The sequence below is a fragment of the Neoarius graeffei genome, chromosome 3 (assembly GCF_027579695.1).
Source record: "Neoarius graeffei isolate fNeoGra1 chromosome 3, fNeoGra1.pri, whole genome shotgun sequence".
NCBI lineage: Eukaryota > Metazoa > Chordata > Actinopteri > Siluriformes > Ariidae > Neoarius > Neoarius graeffei.
In genome coordinates this window covers 80,071,450-80,095,475 of record NC_083571.1, presented here as the reverse complement: position 1 = coordinate 80,095,475, position 24,026 = coordinate 80,071,450, and the positions used below count along the sequence as shown (strand labels likewise).

The 24,026-nt window shown below is 42.1% G+C and overlaps 1 protein-coding gene across 1 annotated transcript in view; it reads left to right on the top strand.

Annotated features, from left to right (window-relative positions):
* Positions 1-24,026, top strand: part of kifap3a (kinesin-associated protein 3a) — a 105,603-nt gene that overhangs the window by 19,119 nt on the left and 62,458 nt on the right. The window contains exons 6-7 of the mRNA XM_060917436.1: positions 21,430-21,529; positions 21,916-22,067. Of these exons, the coding sequence (XP_060773419.1) occupies positions 21,430-21,529; positions 21,916-22,067 (252 nt within the window). The remainder of the gene's footprint in view (positions 1-21,429; positions 21,530-21,915; positions 22,068-24,026) is intronic.

The following is a 24,026-nucleotide window of genomic DNA, read 5'->3' as shown; positions in this document are numbered from 1 at the left end:
GGGGGGGGGGGTATATTTTAACATTTTATATTTTAAAATTGTGGCATGTTGTTTAAAAATTGATCATTATTGAAAGCAGCTCTTTGTCAGGAACCTCAGCAGTAACAGCAGAGTGTTCTGGAATAGGCACAAGCACTGACCTTGGGGAGCCAAACATAGAGCTGGGTGCCACACATTTCATTCAATGACACTTTCCCTATATTTTACTTATTTTGACTGAGAAATGTTTTATTGACAATTTTGATAACCCTTCACTTTTAATCCAGATCTGTAGTGTGAAATGTTCTCGGCTGTGTTTTTGTTTAAAAATGTTTTCCAAATTGTAGCTGTGTTTAATTCATATCCAGAAAAATATATATTCCAATATAATATACTCAGCATAAACATTTTAAATAGATTCTATATTTTTGGTCCATCCATGACATATTACTAAAATTTACTGTTGTTGATGTGGGTCACTTGCTGTTAGCCAATTCACTTTCTCGTACCAGGAGAGCTGAAAGGAACGAGTATTATTCCCTACCTTTTTCACCAAGTCATTCTGAGGCGCTGGTCTACCCTGCTCTTTAATTTTAATTTTTTCCTCGAAAGGAAGACTGGCAAATGGCTTCGCCAAAATTAAATCAGCAATGCTCGGCATCCGTGCGCAGCTTTCTTGCTAGCTGACTAGCCCCCTCAAGTTCAAGTTCAGTCACTCAAATAAACAAAATTTCTGGAACTAAGATAGCAAACTTGACAACACTATATTTACACTTTATTTACAATGAAAATATATACAAACTAAAAAAGCTGGTAGAAACCGTATGTAATGAATGAAATCGAAATGTAAGCTGATCTCTTACAATACACCACAGCACTTGCGAATCCGCATGGGACTGAACTGAGATTCACCGCTGCCTGTCTATATTTGAAACGAGCTGTCAATCAAAGAAAATATCCGGCCGCTTTCACCAATCACCAGTCTCCTCGCGGAAAGCTTTGCCATGTCCCTCCCATGTGAGGCTGGGAGTCCGTAGGCGGGCATTTTCGCAGTATTTGTCCAATAATCATCTTGCATTTTGAGATTGAAAAGCGCATAGCTCCCAAATGCCATTGAAGTCCACTGAGGCTGGGAGTCCGTGGGCAGGTGTTTTCGCAGTATTTGTCCAATAACCGTCTTGCATTTTGAGATTGAAAAGCGCATAGCTCCCAAATGCCATTGAAGTGCACTGAGGCTGGGAGTCCGGTGGGCGGGCGTTTTCGCAGTATTTGTCCAATAACCGTCTTGCATTTTGATATTGAAAAGCGCATAGCTCCCAAATGCCATTGAAGTCCACTGAGGCTGGGCTGCATCGCGCTGTCACGAGGGGGAAAAACTCACGCACACGTTAGGCGAACTGGGGAAAGTTATAACGGAATGATTTCGCACTGTAGTTGGGTTGAGCACATATATTTCTATGATTCTGGATCTGAAATAGCAATGTTATAAGGTCGGCTATAACATAAGCCTACCGCAATTCATCCTACACGATGTTCGTCATTTTTAGAGGAGGCTGAGCCTCCCTCGTTGTCTTAGAGCAATCACCCGTGCAGTACATAATGGCTAAATTGTACTTTTTGAGCATAGAAAACTTTTCATGCTGATGTATAAGAAACATGTCTGCTATAATGTATGCATTTAACCCAAACCAATGACTGTAGAAAACATGGACAGCGCATCATCTCTAAAAAGTGGTGAAGCCACCACAGGTCTAGCGCCCCTGCTGGCTGGCTCCGCCCATCCTCACGTGTTTCAATGACAAAACAGCCTTTATTTCCTAAATTGTCTTTCCATCTACCGCGTCTAATTCGAACAGTTAGTTTTCCCTGTGCTGATATCTACACATTGTTTATTTTCCCCAGAAATTCGTTTTTAAAATGTTATTCTACTATATCATAAGGTGTGGCTACACTTGGGAATGAAGTGATTGACAGCCTTGGTGACACACTGGACCTCAGTATTGGGAGAAGGGGGCGGGCCTACCAAACGAATACCTGGTTTCGTCTCTTGTCTCTTCTGCCCAGACTGTCTCTAGGTTTTCATTGCAGTTTTGCCCAAAATAAAACAATATTTGCAAGCATAAAAACATGTTTTTATGATATTTCAGGGGATTTTTTTTTTCTTCGAAATTCACATTTCTGTTAATCATTTATTAGTTTGTAGTCAAACTGCGCATTAAGCAGGTTAATAGAAATGCAGCTAGAGGGAACACGGCTGCTGGCTCCAAATTTGACTATGGTGGAGGACTTTTAGCTTCGTTTTTATAGAATGGATGGGCATAGAGCCATGCTGCTTTTTTTTTTTTAAACAGCCATTGACCCAAACCTTAAACAAGTAGGCAGTAAAATCATGCCAAGTCAAAATATATGGTGTGTGTGGTGTGTGTGGAAAATTCAAGAATAAAGCACTCTTTAGTGCCAAGAAATAGCCCAAGTATTATTGCACACACTTAAATAATGATCCAAGTATATGATTATTATTTGGGAAATAAAACTGTACTGAGAGGGTCTGTTGGATATACTCCATATAAGGACTCGTGACTCGACTCAGACTTCAGCACTGATGACTTGGACTCGTGCATTAGGACTTGGAAAATGGAAACAAGGACTCGTATTTTTTTTGTAACATGCCATAATAATTTGGCACAAGATATTTTATATCTACATTAATTTTTGTACTAATTTCATGCAAGAGTGTCACACCTGCGCGCCTTGGCGTGTGCATCAGATAGACTGTCCGGACAGCACGTGCGCCAAGTGGACTCTCACGTGCGCCGTAAACGACTCACACCTGCACAGGATTAAGGTGCAAACAGTTCGCCTATAGCCTAGTAAACTAGACCCACCCGCCTAGTGGCCAAAAATATTTTTGCCTAGCGAATGGGTCTAGCCTCGCACCATATAAACAAAAACACCCCGGGCATCAAATCGTGCCCGCCAATCACAATGCAAGGTTTTTGTTTGGATTCTTTGGGCGGGCTTTTGCAGGAGTGACGACAAAGCTGCGCGACGCTGGAGAAAGCGCAACAGGAAAGATGGCTACCGCTAGTGAACAGCGCGCGTTTGACTCCGCTTTGGAATCAGTTTTAGAAGAATTAGACTTGGAGTTTTCGTTGAAACATGAGCAGGAAGAGGCTCTCCGCTCATTCCTTTTCAAGAAGGACGTTTTCGTTGTTTTGCCGACCGGCTATGGCAAAAGTCTGATCTACCAGCTGGCTCCGCTCGTAGCCAAAAGGATGGGGTTAGTTTGTGCAGTACGAAGAATTAATAAACAGCTTTGAAACATTACTTTTTGATTGTTTCTTATTTTCCCGTTATTTTAAATTTAAGGGAAATTATTTCACCAAACACCACTAAATAAAAACTCTCAAAAACAGTTTAAGCAAACCCTTGAAAAACACTTGAAAAAAAACGAGTGTATGTGGTACAGACTCCAAACTTGTGGTCATTATCTCCAAACTTCTTAATATCTAGAACCTGTTTATTAATTAATACGCATTTTGAAAAATTATTTATTTCAAGGCCTCCCCCACTGCTTTCTGTCGCTCTGACTACGTCACAGTCACTGTTGCGCTGATTGGTCAGAGCGTTGGCCTGTACGCACAGAGACAGTTTGAAAGACAGCGGGTTGTTCCTCCCACACCCGTCGGAAATGTCTACGGATCGAGGCCAGACTAAATATTCACATTTAGTCTGGCTTGCCAGGCTAGTTCGCCTATATAAAAACTGTGAAAACACACTTACTTTGCGAAGTATTGCGTTGCGTTGCTGATGTGTTACTGAGCCTTATTTCCTTGTTTGGGTTTCTGATCCCTGATTTCCTGTTTCTCGTCTTTGATTCTGCCGAGTCTACGATAGCCTGTTTGTGCCTCGCTCAACCTGTTGCCTGCCGTTCTGAATTGTTTACCTGTCTTCACTTGTATTAATAAACACACCTTCTGTACTTACATCCGTTTCCCAACCATCTCTGACAGAATGCTTCACACTCCGACAAAGAGAATGCACATTCACCTATTCATACGTCATGTTCAGGAACAAATTAATGTTAATGGCGCCGGAACCGCCACCGTCAAATGGTGCAGTTGGAGTCTCGGACTCAACTCACTTTTTTTTTTTTAAATGACTTGGACTTGAACATTGGGGACTCGAGACTGGACTCAGACTCGATGTTTAGTGACTCGACTACAAGATAGAGTTTTATTTATTTTTAGTTGAACCCCAGTAGACCAGTCAGTTTTGCTTTGTGTCTCTTTATACAAGCTAAGATGAGAATTAAATGATAACTGTTGCTACTGTGTGAGTATAAGGAGCTGCAGTATGATTGATCCAACCAACGGGTATCACTTACTCAATGCGTTTACATGCACATCCAAATCGAGCTGCTGTCGGTAATCGAGCTAAGGGTCCCAGCAGGGGTGCCAGAGAAATCCAATCCTACATGCACACAAGGAAATCGAGCTATTGTGTGAGGTACATTGTGCACCCGAGCCACAGGTGGCGCTACACGCCCCATCGTGTTGGTACACTTCCGGTTGTCGTCATGAAGAAGAGCTATTCAAGAGTATAAACAAAGTTATCAGTTCCGTGTTCACAAGAAGAACGACGACGAGGACAGCAACATCGAGAGAGAGAGAGAAGATGGACAACAACGAAGCAGCTCAGCACTTGTTGAACCGCTTGTGGTCTCGTCACTCGTCACTTCCGGAAGGGGCAGTGCTGAAGTGAGTAGCTCGACTACGTAGCTCGATAGGGTTTACATGCACTAAGTAGCTCGGCTACAATCGCATAATCTAGGTCGCGTAGCTCGATTACAAGAATTCCAGTTCGGTTCGATTTCAGCCGAGCCATGGCATTTAGAACTTCGATTTCAGTCGAGCTACGGCAGAAATTCGATTTTCTCTCTGTGCATGTAAACGCACTGACTGATGTAAATGTTTGTTAGGGGACACAGCACTTTTTCCTGATGTAATTATCCCTGGTTTAAAACGTGTAACTGTGTTCAAGCCCGTTTCATGGTACACTGTACTGAAACCATAATTCACAAATCGGGAAGCTTTGTGGCATTTATGTGACATCCCACTTTTATGTGCTCATACATCGACGATCCCTTTTCACCGAATATTTCCCAGCTGTTCTCTCTCTCAGTCGACGGCGCTCAAAGCCACACGACTAGTGTCCGTCTCTTCTGTCACAATGCATTAGATCCTTCATAAACCTGTCCGACATCATTAGCGTTACCATGTTTGGAAATGGTGATGGGGCTCGAACAGAGTCACAACGGGGTCATACGGAAACCGAAGGGTCCAGGGGCCACATGCTGCAGCACAAGGCACATGTCCGCTCACAGAGGAAGTCTCATTTCTCATGCCGCATGAGACGTGACCTCTCCTCTGCTCTCGTCCCATAGCTCCTGGGTCCTCTAACCCTTCTTCTCTTCTCTGTAACTCACACTCTGTCTCCCTCTCTGTTGCTTTAACCCCTCTTCCACCGTTTCCCTTGTGTTTAGTTCACCCTCCCTCCCTCCCTCCCTCTGGTATTTTTCTGCTCATAATAAAGCATGCTTCACTTTCCATGTTCTAACCCCGGTTCTTCGCTTCAGCTCAGCCATGGAACTCTTACAATCTGTCATGCACTTATTTTATTTTATTTATTTTATTTTTTACACTGTGTAGTCCTGTAAATTACAGGTTTCTCTTTTGCATCGCAAATAAAGATGGAGCATTTTAAAGTATGGCAACCACCAAAAGTGAAAATTTTATTCCATTTTTACTGAAAGATACCCCACGTGGGCGGCACGGTGGTGTAGTGGTTAGCGCTGTCGCCTCACACCAAGAAGGTCCGGGTTCGAGCCCCGTGGCCGACGAGGGCCTTTCTGCGCGGAGTTTGCATGTTCTCCCCGTGTCCGCGTGGGTTTCCTCCGGGTGCTCCGGTTTCCCCCACAGTCCACAGTTAGGTTAACTGGTGACTCTAAATTGAGCGTAGGTGTGAATGAGAGTGTGAATGGTTGTCTGTGTCTATGTGTCAGCCGTAGGTCGCGTTAACCGACAATTGTCCGTCATTGACGGATTTTTTTTAGCTATGACGGAAAAATCTGAAGGCCGTCGGTCATTTTGACGGATGTTTACCGTTACCATTACCAATAACAATAATAGCCTAATAATAAAACATAATGAAACACACAATTGAAATGATTGGTAAGTTGTGGCAGAGTTTTCTTACATACAGTATACATAGTCTTCACTGCCGTCACTTTCAATCTGAGCCGACGTTGCGGCAGTCTTGATGTTCAGTGCATAGGCTGCTCATGTATACACTGTAGCCACTGCGCAAGGCTGTTCCCCCATCACGCTCCTGACCGCGCTCTGACTTTTCTAACCACTAGCACAGTGAGCTGTATTAATGTTTCCCTTCTCTGCAGAAGACACGCCATTTTTGCTATTAAAAAAAGAGATGCATTGGGTTGTTTGTGTCGTTTCCCTGCCTGTACGTCTTAATGCAATAGCGCTCATTTAGGCTAGTTGTTTTCTTGTTTTTAAAATGAAACAAAATGTCGATTTATTGTATTCTTCCCCAGCAAGCTTAGGAACATCACTGCTCGAATATCTGCTAAACTATCATTTTAATGAGAGCACGGGTAGACAAACTAACATTTAAACATAACTTCGTTTTATTTAAGACCTTCCGTGTCAGGTTCCAGGCTCCGCGGGGTGCAGCTGCACCACTGGTGCAGAAAGACCGCATGCTGCAGGATTTCCTCCCTATGAAGAGAGTACTAGCAGGGTCGGGAAATCCAACTTTTAGAGGCTCTTGCCGGCTTCTGATCACTTCCCTGGGAGAAATGTTTCCCGACTTCAGAACTTTGGCTGAAGTGGCGCTGGTTATTCCAGTCTCCAGTGTCGCAGCAGAGCGCGGGTTCAGCCTTCAGAATAAAATTAAAACGTCAATGTGAAGTCGTCTGTCCGAGGCAAAGACGCAAAATTTAATGACAATTGCCTCGGCAGCAGTCTCCATTGACGACGTTGATTATGCACAAGCGAGCTCCCAATTTAAATCCATGCAGGCCAGAAGGAAGGTTTGAGCTCACGCAAACGGATCAAATTAGATCGTCGCTTAAGTCGTTGTAGTGGACTGTTCATATTTTAACTGCAATTGTCTTGCTACGTTGTAAAATAACATTGTTCATCTGCCCGTTAAGGCACAACAGCCGCAATGTTTTTAGCGGAGGGAAAATGGGTTCACAAGTGACCGAATGTCAGAATCTCTGTTCATCTTTTTGCATCATAAATACATAAATAAATGATTAAATAATACAAGCTTGTTCTGTGAATTAATTTTTAAATGAAAAGGAGTCCATGAAAACACGTTATTAAATATATAGCATTTATAGCCTGTATACATTGTCATTTAAAAGTTAAAATAAAATGACAGATAATAATGGACAATGATGGAATATTTACGACCCTGTCCGTCAAAATGACGGACAATGAAAAAGTCTAACGCAACCACTGGTGTCAGCCCTGTGATGACCTGGCGACTTGTCCAGGGTGTACCCCGCCTCTCACCCGTAGTCAGCTGGGATAGGCTCCAGCTTGCCTGCGACCCTGTAGAACAGGATAAAGCGGCTAGAGATGATATGAGATGAGATACCCCACGTTCCTCTATATTTATTATCTACTGCTAAAAATTTCTTTGAAATACAGTATTTAATCGCAATATTGGATGCCATCTTTTGTGTTTCCGGTCGAGATTATGCTGTGCCGCTTCTCACCGGAGCTTTTTATTTTTCTTCGCCGCATTGATTTTATTTTTGTGTTTTGTATAGTTTTTGAGTGTTTTGTCCGCCGGTTGTGGCGTGGGTCCAGACCCAGTTTTGGGTGTCGGTTTCCTTCAGGCCTTGGTCTGCCATGGGTGATGTTTGTGCTCCTCGCTATGGACTGCAGTGAGCTCGTTGCTCTTTTAACATCAGAGTTGTCCAGTGCTCTGTGTGGCGGTGCTTCTGTGCTTGGTGCGGTGTTCCTAGCGATGTTGTCCGGTGGCATCGCGGCGGCTGTGCAGGCGATGTGGGATTTATCTTCGTGCACCTTTTGGTAGGACTGCGGGTAGCTACACTACTGGAATTACATCCTGACCACCTTTTGGTGGACTCTTTTTGTAATTCTAAGGCGACCTTGGGTGTGAGAAAGGCGCTATATACAACCCCGATTCCAAAAAAGTTGGGACAAAGTACAAATTGTAAATAAAAACAGAATGCAATAATTTACAAATCTCAAAAACTGATATTGTATTCACAATAGAACATGGACAACATATCAAATGTCGAAAGTGAGACATTTTGAAATTTTATGCCAAATATTGGCTCATTTGAAATTTCATGACAGCAACGCATCTCAAAGTTGGGACAGGGGCAATAAGAGGCTGGAAAAGTTAAAGGTACAAAAAAGGAACAGCTGGAGGACCAAATTGCAACTCATTAGGTCAATTGGCAATAGGTCATTAACATGATCTGTGGTTGGTAGAAGAGAGCAACTGGACTTGCTTGAAAAGTCTCGAAGACGTTTCGCCTCTCGTCCGAAAGGCATCATCAGTTCTGTCTGTCTAATAGGGAGTATCAATACTTGATACTCCCTATTAGACAGACAGAACTGATGATGCCTTTCGGACGAGAGGCGAAACGTCTTCGAGACTTTTCAAGCAAGTCCAGTTGCTCTCTTCTACCAACCACAGATTACTATGTACCTGGACGACCGAGTATCTTCACAGATATGTCATTAACATGACTGGGTATAAAAAGAGCATCTTGGAGTGGCAGCGGTTCTCAGAAGTAAAGATGGGAAGAGGATCACCAATCCCCCTAATTCTGCGCTGACAAATAGTGGAGCAATATCAGAAAGGCGTTCGACAGTGTAAAATTGCAAAGAGTTTGAACATATCAACATCTACAGTGCATAATATCATCAAAAGATTCAGAGAATCTGGAAGAATCTCTGTGCGTAAGGGTCAAGGCCGGAAAACCATACTGGGTGCCCGTGATCTTCGGGCCCTTAGACAGCACTGCATCACATACAGGCATGCTTCTGTATTGGAAATCACAAAATGGGCTCAGGAATATTTCCAGAGAACATTATCTGTGAACACAATTCACCGTGCCATCCACCGTTGCCAGCTAAAACTCTATAGTTCAAAGAAGAAGCCGTATCTAAACATGATCCAGAAGCGCAGACGTCTTCTCTGGGCCAAGGCTCATTTAAAATGGACTGTGGCAAAGTGGAAAACTGTTCTGTGGTCAGACGAATCAAAATTTGAAGTTCTTTATGGAAATCAGGGACGCCGTGTCATTCGGACTAAAGAGGAGAAGGACGACCCAAGTTGTTATCAGTGCTCAGTTGAGAAGCCTGCATCTCTGATGGTATGGGGTTGCATTAGTGCGTGTGGCATGGGCAGCTTACACATCTGGAAAGACACCATCAGTGCTGAAAGGTATATCCAGGTTCTAGAGCAACATATGCTCCCATCCAGACGACGTCTCTTTCAGGGAAGACCTTGCATTTTCCAACATGACAATGCCAAACCACATACTGCATCAATTACAGCATCATGGCTGCGTAGAAGAAGGGTCCGGGTACTGAACTGGCCAGCCTGCAGTCCAGATCTTTCACCCATAGAAAACATTTGGCGCATCATAAAACGAAAGATACGACAAAAAAGACCTAAGACAGTTGAGCAACTAGAATCCTACATTAGACAAGAATGGGTTAACATTCCTATCCCTAAACTTGAGCAACTTGTCTCCTCAGTCCCCAGACGTTTACAGACTGTTGTAAAGAGAAAAGGGGATGTCTCACAGTGGTAAACATGGCCTTGTCCCAACTTTTTTGAGATGTGTTGTTGTCATGAAATTTAAAATCACCTAATTTTTCTCTTTAAATGATACATTTTCTCAGTTTAAACATTTGATATGTCATCTATGTTCTATTCTGAATAAAATATGGAATTTTGAAACTTCCACATCATTGCATTCCGTTTTTATTTACAATTTGTACTTTGTCCCAACTTTTTTGGAATCGGGGTTATAAGTTAAACTTTACTATTATTAATTATTATTTAAGAGTTACAAGGTTACAGTTGGAAAACAGTCTCTGTCTCATCACCTGAAGTAAAAATCACTTGCCATATTTGCATAAACATAGATGAGCCTCATCATTTCTTTGCTCTACTGATCTCTGTTTCTTTGGTGAGGTAAAAACGCACTGATTAAGTTCATTACAACTAATAATAATTTTTGTAATTTTTTTTTTTAATTCATTGAACCATTTTAAAACATCTCTACAGAGTGTGTAAAAGCTTTTCGCTGTTTTGATGGCAACGCGACAGCATTACATATGTTTTGTCAGTTGGGTTTTGATCACAGATCTGATTAGGCGTATTTCTATTTCACGAAGGCATGCAGCTATTTGAAAGCTTGATCAAATTGTGAGAAAAGCAAGGTTTGGTTTGCTTTTAGACAGCTTTAGGCTTTGTTAAACTGCTGCATTCCTCCACATGATCTTTGCAGGCAGATATACAGGGCCAGGTTAGAAAGTAGCCATAATCGGGGGCGTCGTGGCTCAGGTGGTTAGGGCGCCATACCATGAATGCGGGCGACCCGGGTTCGATTCCGGCCCGAGGTCATTTCCCGATCCCTTCCCGTCTCTCTCTCCCGCTCATTTCCTGTCTCTACACTGTCCTATCCAATAAAGGTGCAAAAAGCCCAAAAAAATATCTTTAAAAAAAAAAAAAAAGAAAGTAGCCATAATAATAATAATAATTCCACATTGTTCTGGTGAAATGCTCTCTACGCCAAGTAGCATGTGGCCATTTTCCCATCCATGGATATTCCACTAAACAATTCGCAACAATGCCGAGACATCCTAAGCCACAGATCATAAACTCTAACGTGAAAGTGAAGATATTTTGTCTGTCAAAGTATCTATATTTTTAATACTTTTGATTGATCCATTCTGTTTTCTTATGGTTATTCCTTTATATTATATGGACATGAGTGTTTTAATGGGAAATACTTCACTGGTATTTTTCATATAAGCTACATCCGGGACATGGAGAACCAGAACCGTGACACATCTCTATATGTCACTCGTGAGGAAATCGATGAAAATTTTTTTTTGATAAATTTGGTTCCTTTTTGTTTGTGAATGTGTCAATATAATAAAAAGAAAATCACGTTGGCTTGAAGATATGAAGTTTATCTTCTCGTTTTGAAAAACTCGCATTTCTCATACAAAATACATCGCGGATCTGAGTGACCTATTATTTAAATAATATTGGCTGGTGTTGAGTGGTATATCAGATATATTCCATTCAGCTAGCATGATATTGAATGAGCTGAAGACAAGTTCAGTATCATGCTAGCTGAATGGAATATATCTGATAGACCATAAAAAAAAGCCAACCAGTATTATTATTGTTGTTGGTGGTGGTAGTAGTAGTAGTATTATACATACACGTTCTCTCTTCCAGTTTTTCGATGTCCGTTGGCATGTTTTCTCATTGAATATTCACATCAGCAATGACGTGTGATGTCATGTTGTGTTGACAGCCATGCAGTATTTAAACCATATTCAACACTCATTCTCCATTGGGTAGACTGACGTAATACATGTAGGATAAGCAATATGCTAACAATATTGCATGCTGTCAAACCAAATGAATGAAACCTGCTAGAAGGGAATAGAATGCATATGTTATTTACCAGCCGGGAGGTCCGTATCGTGAAATACCGTGACCGAGGTCTTGAAAGTACTGAGCGAGGCCCTCTGGGCTGAGGTCACGGTATTTCACCATACGGAACGACCTTAAAGGAACAGTCCGCCGTAATTCCATAATGAAATATGCTCTTATCTGAATTGAGACGAGCTGCTCCGTACCTCTCCGAGCTTTGCGCGACCTCCCAGTCAGTCAAACGCGCTGTCACTCCTGTTAGCAATGTAGCTAGGCTCAGCATGGCCAATGGTATTTTTTGGGGCTGTAGTTAGATGCGACCAAACTCTTCCGCGTTTTTCCTGTTTACATAGGTTTATATGACCAGTGATATGAAACAAGTTCAGTTACACAAATTGAAACGTAGCGATTTTCTATGCTATTGAAAGTCCGCACTATAATGACAGGCGTACTAACACCTTCTGCGCACTTCGGCAGCGCGTTGATACGGAGCTCAGATATCAATGCGCTGCCGAAGCGCGCAGAAGGTGTTAGTACGCCTGTGATTATAGTGCGGACTTTCCATAGCATAGAAAATCGCTACGTTTCAATTTGTGTAACTGAACTTGTTTCATATCAATGGTCATATAAACCTATGTAAACAGGAAAAACGCGGAAGAGTTTGGTCGCATCTAACTACAGCCCCAAAAAATACCATTGGCCATGCTGAGCCTAGCTACATTGCTAACAGGAGTGACAGCGCGTTTGACTGACTGGGAGGTCGCGCACAGCTCGGAGAGGTACGGAGCAGCTCGTCTCAATTCAGATAAGAGCATATTTCATTATGGAAGTACAGTGGACTGTTCCTTTAAGAGTATATCGCTTTCCGAATCAGAAGCGCTAGCGAGGAGAATCACTTGCGCAAGAATTATAAATACTAGTGGAGTACATTACAGCGCAATGTGAAGTAGCATAAGAACATTTAAGTCAAGAGTTTAATTGATGTATTTCGTTCATTAGCGTTTATCCAAGCAAGTGCGCATCCACGACACAATTAATTACTGAGCCCACAACAAGCGTCCTGACAAACATAGCCTGCTAGCACCATATCACACCTGGCTTGTTTAAATGTTCAAATAGCGCTTTATAAAGTTACCCAACATATACAAGCGGGAGCGAGGCTGCGCGAGAGCGGACCGAGAGGTTGCGCGGGAGCGAGGCTGCGCGAGAGCGGACCGAGAGGTTGCGCGGGAGCGAGGCTGCGCGAGAGCGGACCGAGAGGTTGCGCGGGAGCGAGGCTGCGCGGGAGCGGACCGAGAGGTTGCGCGGGAGCGAGGCTGCGCGGGAGCGGACCGAGAGGCTGCGCGGGAGCGAGGCTGCGCGGGAGCGGACCGAGAGGTTGCGCGGGAGCGAGGCTGCGCGGGAGCGGACCGAGAGGCTGCGCGGGAGCGGACCGAGAGGCTGCACAGCCTTTCGGTCCGCTCTCGCGCAGCCTCGCTATATATAATATAGAGTACGCAAAGATTTGCAATCAAGAATATGTTTTGTTTTCCACAGAATTGCCGAGCACTTTGCCAGTTTTGCTTGTACGTATCCTACATGAGGTTTCCAGCAGACTTTATGATCCAAAATCACACCAAGAAATTTAATTTCCTGTACCATTTCTATCTTAGTATTGTCTATTATCAATTCTACATTACAATCTATTTTGTGGGCGGCACGGTGGTGTAGTGGTTAGCGCTGTCGCCTCACAGCAAGAAGGTCCTGGGTTCGAGCCCCGGGGCCGGCGAGGGCCTTTCTGTGTGGAGTTTGCATGTTCTCCCCGTGTCCGCGTGGGTTTCCTCCGGGTGCTCCGGTTTCCCCCACAGTCCAAAGACATGCAGGTTAGGTTAATCGGTGACTCTAAGGCCGAATCCCATTTCACCCCTTGGACTTGGCCCTTCCCCTCCATTTTGCGCGTTCACGTGAAGGGGTAGGGGTATCCCAATCCCAGTTAACGCGGAGGGGAAGGGGGAGGGCTTCTGTACCCCTCCAAATGGAGATTTTCCTGGAGCTGACTCCGAACGAAGGGGTTTGAGTGATTTCCCACAATGCCATGCGGATTTCAGCGAGATTTCATGCGGATTTCAGAAAGATGGTGGTTCCCGAGGCGAAAGATTGTCATAAATGTATTTTCTCCATTATTTACGTGTTTTAAGTTGTTATCCAGAGGAAACACGCCGCTTGATTCGCTTTCGAGCCGAGAATGAGCAGCGATTTCTGAAATCCAAGCTGCTGCTAAAAAGCTTTGGGAGTGAGTATTGTTTTCGGTTGCTTGACTGCGTACGTTTTGTTCTGTTATTCTCGCTTTTATTGTTTACATGAGTGTTCTGACACCTCATTCTGTCGGATGTGGTGCACGAAGCGCCAAAGATATCCCATTCAGTGGTGTTAGTTAACAAATCACACCCTGCCAGCAGAGATTTCTGCCTCTGGCTCTGACTGTAGCAGCTGGTCGCAGCCAATGACGCATTTGGTCGCGTTTTGCTAACGTAAACGCTGACGGAGGTACGCGATGACGTATGCGATCGTTGAAGGGCTATCTCAATACGTAAGGGTTGAATTTCAAGCCCTATCCCTTGTAGCTCAGTTTCAAGGGGAAGGGCCAAGTGGAAGGGGGAGGGGTAGGGGTAGAAATTAGAATTGGGATTGGGCCTAAATTGACCGTAGGTGTGAATGTGAGTATGAATGGTTGTCTGTGTCTATGTGTCAGCCCTGTGATGACCTGGCGACTTGTCCAGGGTGTACCCCGCCTTTCGCCTGTAGTCAGCTGGGATAGGCTCCAGCTTGCCTGCGACCCTGTAGAAGGATAAAGCGGCTAGAGATGATGAGATGAATCTATTTTGTGTCTCCCAAACAACATGATCTTTGTTTTGCTTAGATTTAATGATAATTTATTTTTGTCAAACCATAGTTTTAGTTTATTTATTTCAGTTGTGATTGTCTCTAAAGTCCGCTGCAAATTCTCACCGGAACAAAAAATATTGGTGTTGTCTGCAAACAAAACAAATTTCAGTACTCGCGAAATTCTACATATGTCATTAATATATAATATGAATAATTTCGGACCTAATATTGACCCCTGTGGTACCCCGCATGTAATGTTCATGAAATGAGATTTATGGTCACCTATCTGCACAAACTGTTGCCTGTTTCTTAGATAGCTTGACAGCCAGCTCCACCCAACTCCCCTAACACCATACTTTTCTAGTTTACTTAATAATATACTATGATCAATGGTATCGAATGCTTTTTTTTAGGTCCACAAATACTCCAATTTTATTTTTTTTATTGTCTATACATTTTGTGATTTCCTCTATTAGTTCCATTGGTGCCATCGATGTTGATCTGTCCGTAAGGAGGTTGTGTTTTTCAATGAATTTGTCCAGTCTATCTGAAAAAAGTTTTTCGAGTATTTTGGAGAATTGGGGGAGTAAAGAAACAGGCCTGTAGTTTGTGAAATGGTGTCTATCTCCAGTTTTAAACAATGGTATCACTTTTGCAATTTTCATTTTGTCTGGAAATGTACCTGATTGAAAAGATGAATTGCAGATGTGGGTGAGTGGTTTCACAATTCCCTCAGTAATTGTCTTTACTGTTAACATGTCTATATCATTCCAGTCTGTAGAGCTTTTGTTTTTACATTTTCTTACAATATGGATAATTTCTTCCTCATCAGTTGCAGTTAGAAAAATTGTACTTGGATTTCTGTCCCCCATATCTTCTATGTCCCCACATTGTGTTGTCTCGGGTTCCTTTATTTTTGCCGCTAAATTTGGTCCCACATTTACAAAGAATTGATTAAAACCATTCACCACATCCTCCATATTATTTATGGTCTTATCATTTTCAGTGTAGTACTCCGGGTAATGTGTAGTTTTGGATCCATTTCTCACAATACCATTTAGTACAGTCCATATACCTTTAATATTGTTTTTATTTTTCTCCACTAACTTATTATAATAGTCTTTCTTACATATCCTCATAATATTAGTTAATTTATTTTAATATTTTTCCTCTGCCTCTATAGTTCGATGCTTTAAGAATTGTCTATATAATATATTTTTCTTTTTGCAGGCATTTTGTAGCCCCTTGGTGACCCACGGACTGTTTGTATATTACTGTATTTCTTTATAGGACAATTTTTATTATATAGTTCATTGAATATTATTAAAAATTCCTCATATGCTTTATCAACATCTTTTTCTTTATAAACTACATTCCAGTCCTGTATCATTAAGTCATTTTTTAGTGCAATCATGGTTTCTTCAGTTTTCACTCATATATTTATAATTTTTAGTATCCTTTTTCTTGCTATAATTACAGTAATATACATTAAAAATAGGTAGGTGGTCACTGATATCTGTTAATAGTAGTCCACTCTCTATATTATTTTCCAAGATATTAGTAAATATATTATCTATTAAAGTGGTGCTGTGAGAAGTGATCCTGCTTGGTCTGGTAATAGTTGGGTACAGTCCCATACTGAACATTGAGTTAATGAACTCTTCTGTCATTTTATGTTTTTTATGATTTAAGAGGTCGATGTTAAAATCACCACAGATGTACATGACCTTCTGTGTTGATTTTATAAACATACTTTCCATCCAATCTATAAAAACTTCTATGCTTGATCCAGGAGACCTGTATATACAGCTCACTGTTATATTTTTCATTTTTTCACAACATATATTTCTACTGTAATACACTCTATCCAATCATCAACAGCTACCGTCATTTTGTTATTAATTTGATATTCCAAACTATTATCAACATATATTGCCACTCCCCCTCCTCTTTTGTTCTTTCTGTTTATATAATTAAATTCATATCTGTTCAGCTCAAAATCTACTCCCATCTCATCATTAATCCAAGTTTCTGATATGGCTATTATATTGAATGGAGTATTAAATTGACTGAGATATTCCTTCATTTTATGGAAATTGGCATACAGACTTCTGGTATTGAAATGAATAATTGATATCTTATTTCCTACTCTGGTTGTTGCATTGTATTGATTTTCAGTGTAATACCGGCAGCTGATATTGATGTTGCTGAAAAGATTATTTTCCGGATCAATATTATTTTCTATATCTTGTGTTTTATGCTCAGTATAAAGGAAAGTAGGGATCGACCGATTATGTTTTTTTCAGGGCCGATACCAATACCGATTATTATGGAATTGGGATGCCGATAACCGATATGTGCAACCGATAAATGTAAACATTATAATTCACATGAAATTAAACATGGCACACACTGACACAGACCTTCATATCCATGAAATGTATGTTTAATTGTAAAATTGAACATGAAATTTTGTGCAGGGAGATGCCAGCAGCATTTGTACAATAAAGTCAAACATTAGTTAGAATAAAATGAGAAATAAAATAATAATAAAATAAATATTCACCAATAAAAAAATAAATCCCTCCCTACTATATTACAGCTCACCATTTTCAGTGGAAAATAAATGAAAATACACTCTGGATTCTTCTACACTAAGAACTAAGTAAGACTTACCAACTTCAAGTAGTTTTTAAATAACAAATCAAGTGTAGGGAGCTGCCTGCAGCATTTTTTAAAAAGTAAAATCAAACATAAAGTAGGCCATCACTCCCTATTATGTAACAACTTAACAAGTAACCACCTACATTTCTAATGCTTTTAATGCCCAAGCCTAATATTCCCAATTTAGGAGGATTATATTGTAGTGAAGGAAGCACAGTTGCTCTGCATGTTAAAAGCTCTGGTTGAAAGGAGCGGCTGCTCCTTTAAGAGTATATCGCTTTCCGAATCAGAAGCGCTAGCGAGGAGAATCACTTGCGCAAGAATTATAAATACTAGTGGAGTACATTACAGCGCAATGTGAAGTAAGGCAAGACAAGTTTATTTATATAGCACATTTCATACACAATGGCAGTTCAATGTGTTTTACAGAAGCAAAAACAGTAAACAATAGAGAAATAAAATTACATAAAATAATTTTATTTTTATTCTAAAACAATTAATTAAAAGAATTAAAAGAAAATAAGAATTAAACAATAGTAGAAATAAAATAATAAAATGCCAAAAAGAAAAAAGGAGAAAAAGAAACCAGCGGAATAAAATAGAATAAAATTAAAGTAAATTTAAAACATGCAGAGAAAGTAAAGATTATAAAAAATGTAAAAATATTAATTATTTAACAGAAAGCATCTGAAAACAGCTTGGTCTTTAACCTAGATTTGAAGCTGCCAACACCAGGAGCATTTTTAATGTCCTCTGGCAGTTGGTTGAAAGGAGCGGCTGCTCCTTTAAGAGTACGGTATATCGCTTTCCGAATCAGAAGCGCTAGCGAGGTAGCATAAGAACATTTAAGTCAAGAGTTTAATTGATGTATTTCGTTCATTAGCGTTTATCCAAGCAAGTGTGCATCCACAACACAATTAATTACTGAGCCCACAACAAGCATCCTGACAAACTCCCTACAGTATTACACAGCCTACTAGCACCATATCACACCTGGCTTGTTTAAATGTTCAAATAGCGCTTTATAAAGTTACCTAACATATACAAGTGCAATGCGCTTTTTGAGCACGAGTCACGTCATGAAGTTTACTCATCACCATAACAAATAGAGTGCTCCGAGATGATGCTAAAAATGGTAACCATGCGGTCGGCGTGGCCATCTTGGAAGTCACTCGCTCCAGAGCGCTCATAGAGTACACATCATAGAGTACACATTCACCGATTCGTTTCCGCGTTAGAGGGCTTGGAAGCTTTGATTTTTTAAGAATTTAGACATCTGAAGTGATGGAGCACTACTGTGAAAGTTTGGATAAGCAGGCACGGGAGCGTTATGCTGAGAAGGTACGTTTCTTTGGGAATGTAGATCCATACACTGTTAGTGAGAAGGAATGGAAAGCTGACCCCAGCTTGTTGCCGCATGTGACATACATCGATCTTGTGAACTATCTAGTGTTTCACCCAAGTCCATTTTGTGAACTAAAGCATGTGTACATAAACATTACTAGGCCTAGATCTTAAATGCCATTTGATGCAACAATGCACTGCACTAGACACAAGTTACCTAATGTGACAAATATATCCATTAATCATTGCTGAAAGTACATAGAAAAGATAATAGTTTGTATCGCATTTATTTTAGTAACTATGAAATTCAAGACAATTTAACCTGCCTGTCACAAAGTGATCAGAACAAATCCGGATACAGTCTAGTTGTCCTAAATTTGATCGGTTGATGGCAGCCAGCCACTGTCGTCTCCTCCGCTCGCTTTTTTCCTGTGCTGCAATTCCCTGGTTAGTCACGACTTTAGGGAGTCTGTGGAAGCTTTTTCCACCCTTTTCCCCCCGGCTACTACAGCCAACAATGACACACGTATTCGGCATTGTCACCCCTTTTTGCTTTGCTGAACAACAACAATGCACTGACACAGAGACCTTTGACTTCCAATATGGCCGCCGCCGGGTGCGCGCTGACCTCGAAGCACTCTATAGCTAGTAGGCTTGCGCTAGCCTAGAGAACACAAGCACTACGTTTTATTTCGTCTTCCCTTGACCACCTCTCTGTATGGCTGTCATTCTACTGTTCGAGTAGAACTACTGACACATTCACAACGTTTCCAGACGGGGATTTAAAAATGACTGCAGCCTACGTTATGCTGGGGACTGCTTACTATGGACAACATTACATGTAGTTTCAGCGAGACGAGTTGGTTGTAGGCTAATTCAAGTGCTTCCTTCCGTAAGCTAAGTTTGCCTGGCTACACAGATGCAAATGGACAATTTTAACGAGTAGTAGATGAAGAATGTAAACATATAATGATGATGTGCTTTTGCAACTTGTGTGTTTGTGACTTATTGCGGCAAAAGCAGCGTGTCCTTACCTTGAAGTGGGATCTGCTTCTGCCCGAGTGCCCGTACGGCCGCCTTGAAACGGTTCACAGCGGTTAGCTACGTGTATTGATTGGCTATATCTCTTGTGCCAAACAAATCAGATGTTGTGGTGGGCGGGACTGTGTTCTTGAACTCAGAGAGGTGAGTGCAGGAAAGTACGTGCAGTGACAGTCGCGTTAGGAGCGAAATGGCTGCAAAAAGGCATGTTATCGGCATATCGGTGGAAATTATGGCCGATACCGATAACCCTAAAAATGCAGAATATCGGCCCGATATATCGGCCAGGCCGATTATCGGTCGACCCCTAATGTGACCATATTGAAGGTACACTAGTGGTTAGCGTGTTCACCTCTTGATTTGAGAGATCGCGAGTTCTGCTCGCAGTCGGGTCATACCAAAGACCATCATAAAAATGGTGCCTACTGCCATCTGGCAAGGCACGCTGCAATACAGATGTGAGTGGGGAAGTAAAACTCTCGCAGTTACCAGAGGATCAGCTCCTCACTGTAACCCTGGCTGTATAGGCAAGAGGTTGAGGGCTACAGAAACGAAGATTGGTACCGCCCAGTGCGCCTTAGTGGTCTGGTTAGTACTGGGACAGGAGCAGGCTTGTGGTGCTCGAGTCCAGGATTCGGACTCGAGTCCGACTCGACTTGGACTTGAGCACTGAGGACTTGGACTCTGACTCATGCATTAACTGGATTAGGACTCGGAAATTGGAGATGAGGACTCAGATTTTTTTTCTTTATTTTTTTTGGCAACGTGCCATAATAATTTGGTGTAATATATATATATATATATATATATATATATATATATATATATATATAAAAATAATTCTTTACTAATTTCGTGTCAGTGTGTCAGATCTGCACGCCTTGGCGCATGCATCAGATAGGCTCTCGGGTGCGCGCCGGGCAGCACGCATGCCAAGCGGACTCTTGCGCGCGCCGTAAACAACTCGCACCTGCACAGGATTAAGGCGCAAACAGCACACCTACGGTATATTAAAAACTGTGAAAACACACTTACTTTGCGAAGTATTGCGTTGCATTTCGTTGCTGACACATTACCGAGCCTTATTTCCTTGTTTGGGTTCTTGATCCCTGATTTCCTGTTTCTCGTCGTTGATTCTGTCAAGTCTACGATAGCCTGTTTGTGCATCTTTCACCGTTTTACGATTTTGCCTGCCGTTCTGGATCGTTTACCTGTCTTCACTTGTATTAATAAACACACCTTCTGCACTTACAACCATCTCTGACAGAATACTTCACACTCCCTGATAAAGAGAATGCACATTCACCTGTTCATACGTCATGAGCAAGCTAAGGTTAATGGCGCTAAAACAGCCACCGTCAAATGGTGCGGTTGGAGTCTTGGACTCGACTCAGTTTTTTTTAATGACTTGGACTTGAACACTGGGGACTCGAGACTGGACTCGAGGTTTAGTGACTCGACGGGAGACTGCCTGGGACGACCAGGACATGGTGCAGGCAGGACTTATGACTTACTGAAGGCACATTCATGATGTTTTGAACTTGGATTAAATTGTCGTACATGTCTGCTTGAGCTTCACACCTTTTTATAGAGCGAGATTGCTGAGAGCAAATTTTACGGTCATAACTAATCCATGAAAGGCTTATCATATAAATGTTTCTATCATTTTATTTATATTCCAACAAATGATGCTGTGCTTGGAAGTGTATATAATGGTTTAATTAGTAAGTCCTAATTGTTTTTTTTTTTTTTGTGTGTGTGTGTGTGTGCGCTGCCCCACAGAGACGGCTCTGGGAGCCCTGGCCCGTGTACTGAGGGAGGACTGGAAGCAGAGCGTCGACTTGGCGACTACCATCATCTACGTCTTCTTTTGTTTCTCCAAGTATTAAGCACAATATCAAAATCTCCACTAACACTTTCTAGTCTGAATGTTGGAACCACTTTTGTGATATGTCATTACAGAGGCTTGTTTTCTTTTTCTTTTTTTTGGGGGGGAAATAATAGTGCTAAATTGCTTCATCATAATAATAATAATGCCTACTGTCAAGACCAATTAGAGTAACGGATTGAGTAGACGACTCTGAAAACCCATAGTTGTTCTTGGCTCCAGTGTAGTTCATTGTTTCTTTGTTGGGCTGCAAAATGGATTTGGTTCACATCCATCACACACTGCGGATCGTGCTGGGCGCTCACGGCGGCTTTATTTTGGCATGCCTGAACATAGTCCAGGTCTCGGAGTCAAAACAAGTGTGACTGTTCTTTCCCCAGTTTCATCCAGTTCCACGCACTGATCACTCACTATAAGATCGGAGCTCTCTGCATGAACATCATGGAGCATGAGTTGAAGAGGTACGACCTGTGGCAGGAGGAGCTGCAGAAGAAGAAGAGAGCTGAGATCCTTTCTGCAGGTCTGGTCAAAGGTAAAAAGGTGTCACGAGTCACACGGGTCAAGTGGTTAAGTCGGGTCAAAAGTGTTTTTAATTTTAAACAGAGCACCGTGTTCTGAATGATGAGTGGGTAGGACAGATGTCTGTAACATACTGTAATATCTTACTGATGCTGTCATGCACCATTTAACCCGTTTCAGGATCTGGAGTTGAATGAAAACATGGTAAAGGGGAAATTTGTTTGTATGTAGAGAAAAAATACCTCCGTTAGTACCTGTCTCAGTGTGGGAAATAAGGAATTTTAAGCAGACTGTCACGGGACAGAAAAGTCTGAAATGTTATGTCCGTCCAAATTTTAGCCTGTCTGAATGAAGGGCCAAAGGTCCGGAACAATGCAGCCGGGGGTCCGGGGCTTGCCTCAGGGCCCTGGAAGTTGAAGGGCTTTAGATGCCTGGAGATGGCTTCTCAGCTATTTCCAGGCACATTTTTGTGATCTTCGGAGGCCACTAGACATTAGTTGCTAATTGCACTACAAATTGAATATAATTTACAAGAAAATGTCAGAAGATTGGCAGCACGGTGGTGTAGTGGTTAGCACTGTCGTCTTACAGCAAGAAGGTCCTGGGTTCGAGCCCAGTGGCCGGCGAGGGCCTTTCTGTGTGGAGTTTGCATGTTCTCCCCGTGTCCGCGTGGGTTTCCTCCGGGTGCTCCGGTTTCCCCCACAGTCCAAAGACATGCAGGTTAGGTTAACTGGTGGTTCTAAATTGGCCGTAGGTGTGAATGTGAGTGTGAATGGTTGTCTGTGTCTATGTGTCAGCCCTGTGATGACCTGGCGACTTGTCCAGGGTGTACCCCGCCTTTCACCCGTAGTCAGCTGGGATAGGCTCCAGCTTGCCTGCGACCCTGTAGGACAGGATAAAGCGGCTACAGATAATGGATGGATGGATGTCCGAAGATTCAATAAAAGCATGCTTAACGTTCTACCCAAGAAAACAGTCGCATACACAGGTCAGTTCTTTGTCTAGAAAAAAGTATGGGGGGCAAGGATGTACAACTTACTGTTACTCGTATATAGGTACTATAATAACACTCATGAAACATGTCAACAATGACTATTTTTATAAGTCTATAAGAAATGTAGTAATTAACAATACACCTATTCTTACATAATAGAGTTAAAATTTTGAGTACAAGATTCCAAGTAACTCTGGAGCAAAATGACTTCATCTCATCTCATTATCTGTAGCCGCTTTATCCTTCTACAGGGTCGCGGGCAAGCTGGAGCCTATCCCAGCTGACTATGGGCGAAAGGTGGGGTACACCCTGGACAAGTCGCCAGGTCATCACAGGGCTGACACATAGACACAGACAACCATTCACACTCACATTCACACCTACGCTCAATTTAGAGTCACCAGTTAACCTAACCTGCATGTCTTTGGACTGTGGGAGAAACCGGAGCACCCGGAGGAAACCCACGCGGACACGGGGAGAACATGCAAACTCCGCACAGAAAGGCCCTTGCCGGCCACGGGGCTCGAACTCGGACCTTCTTGCTGTGAGGCGACAGCGCTAACCACTACACCACCGTGCCGCCCCGCAAAATGACTTAAAATGACTCAAAACTTGACACTGTAATATCATTTGGCATTCAGACTAAAATCTGCTGAACTAGAACTTAGGAAATTGAAGAAAACACCACAAAAGAGAAACCAAGCGAAAGAGTGAAAGTGATCATCACACTGTTACCATGGGAACAGTCTTTTATGAATGTGTAAGTGCGCGCTCAGCGCTCCGACTCCGCTGTGACTGAGTAAGGTGACAAGTTTGTTTCATCTAATTCAGGTAATTTAAAAAAAGCATATTATTTGGCAGTGGGCACATAGGAAAGTGTAAATTATAAAGTTTCTATCTATATGTTTATCATGCTTGTATGATTAAAACTCGCAAAGATATTTATCTACGGTAAATAGGCTGCATGACCTACTTATT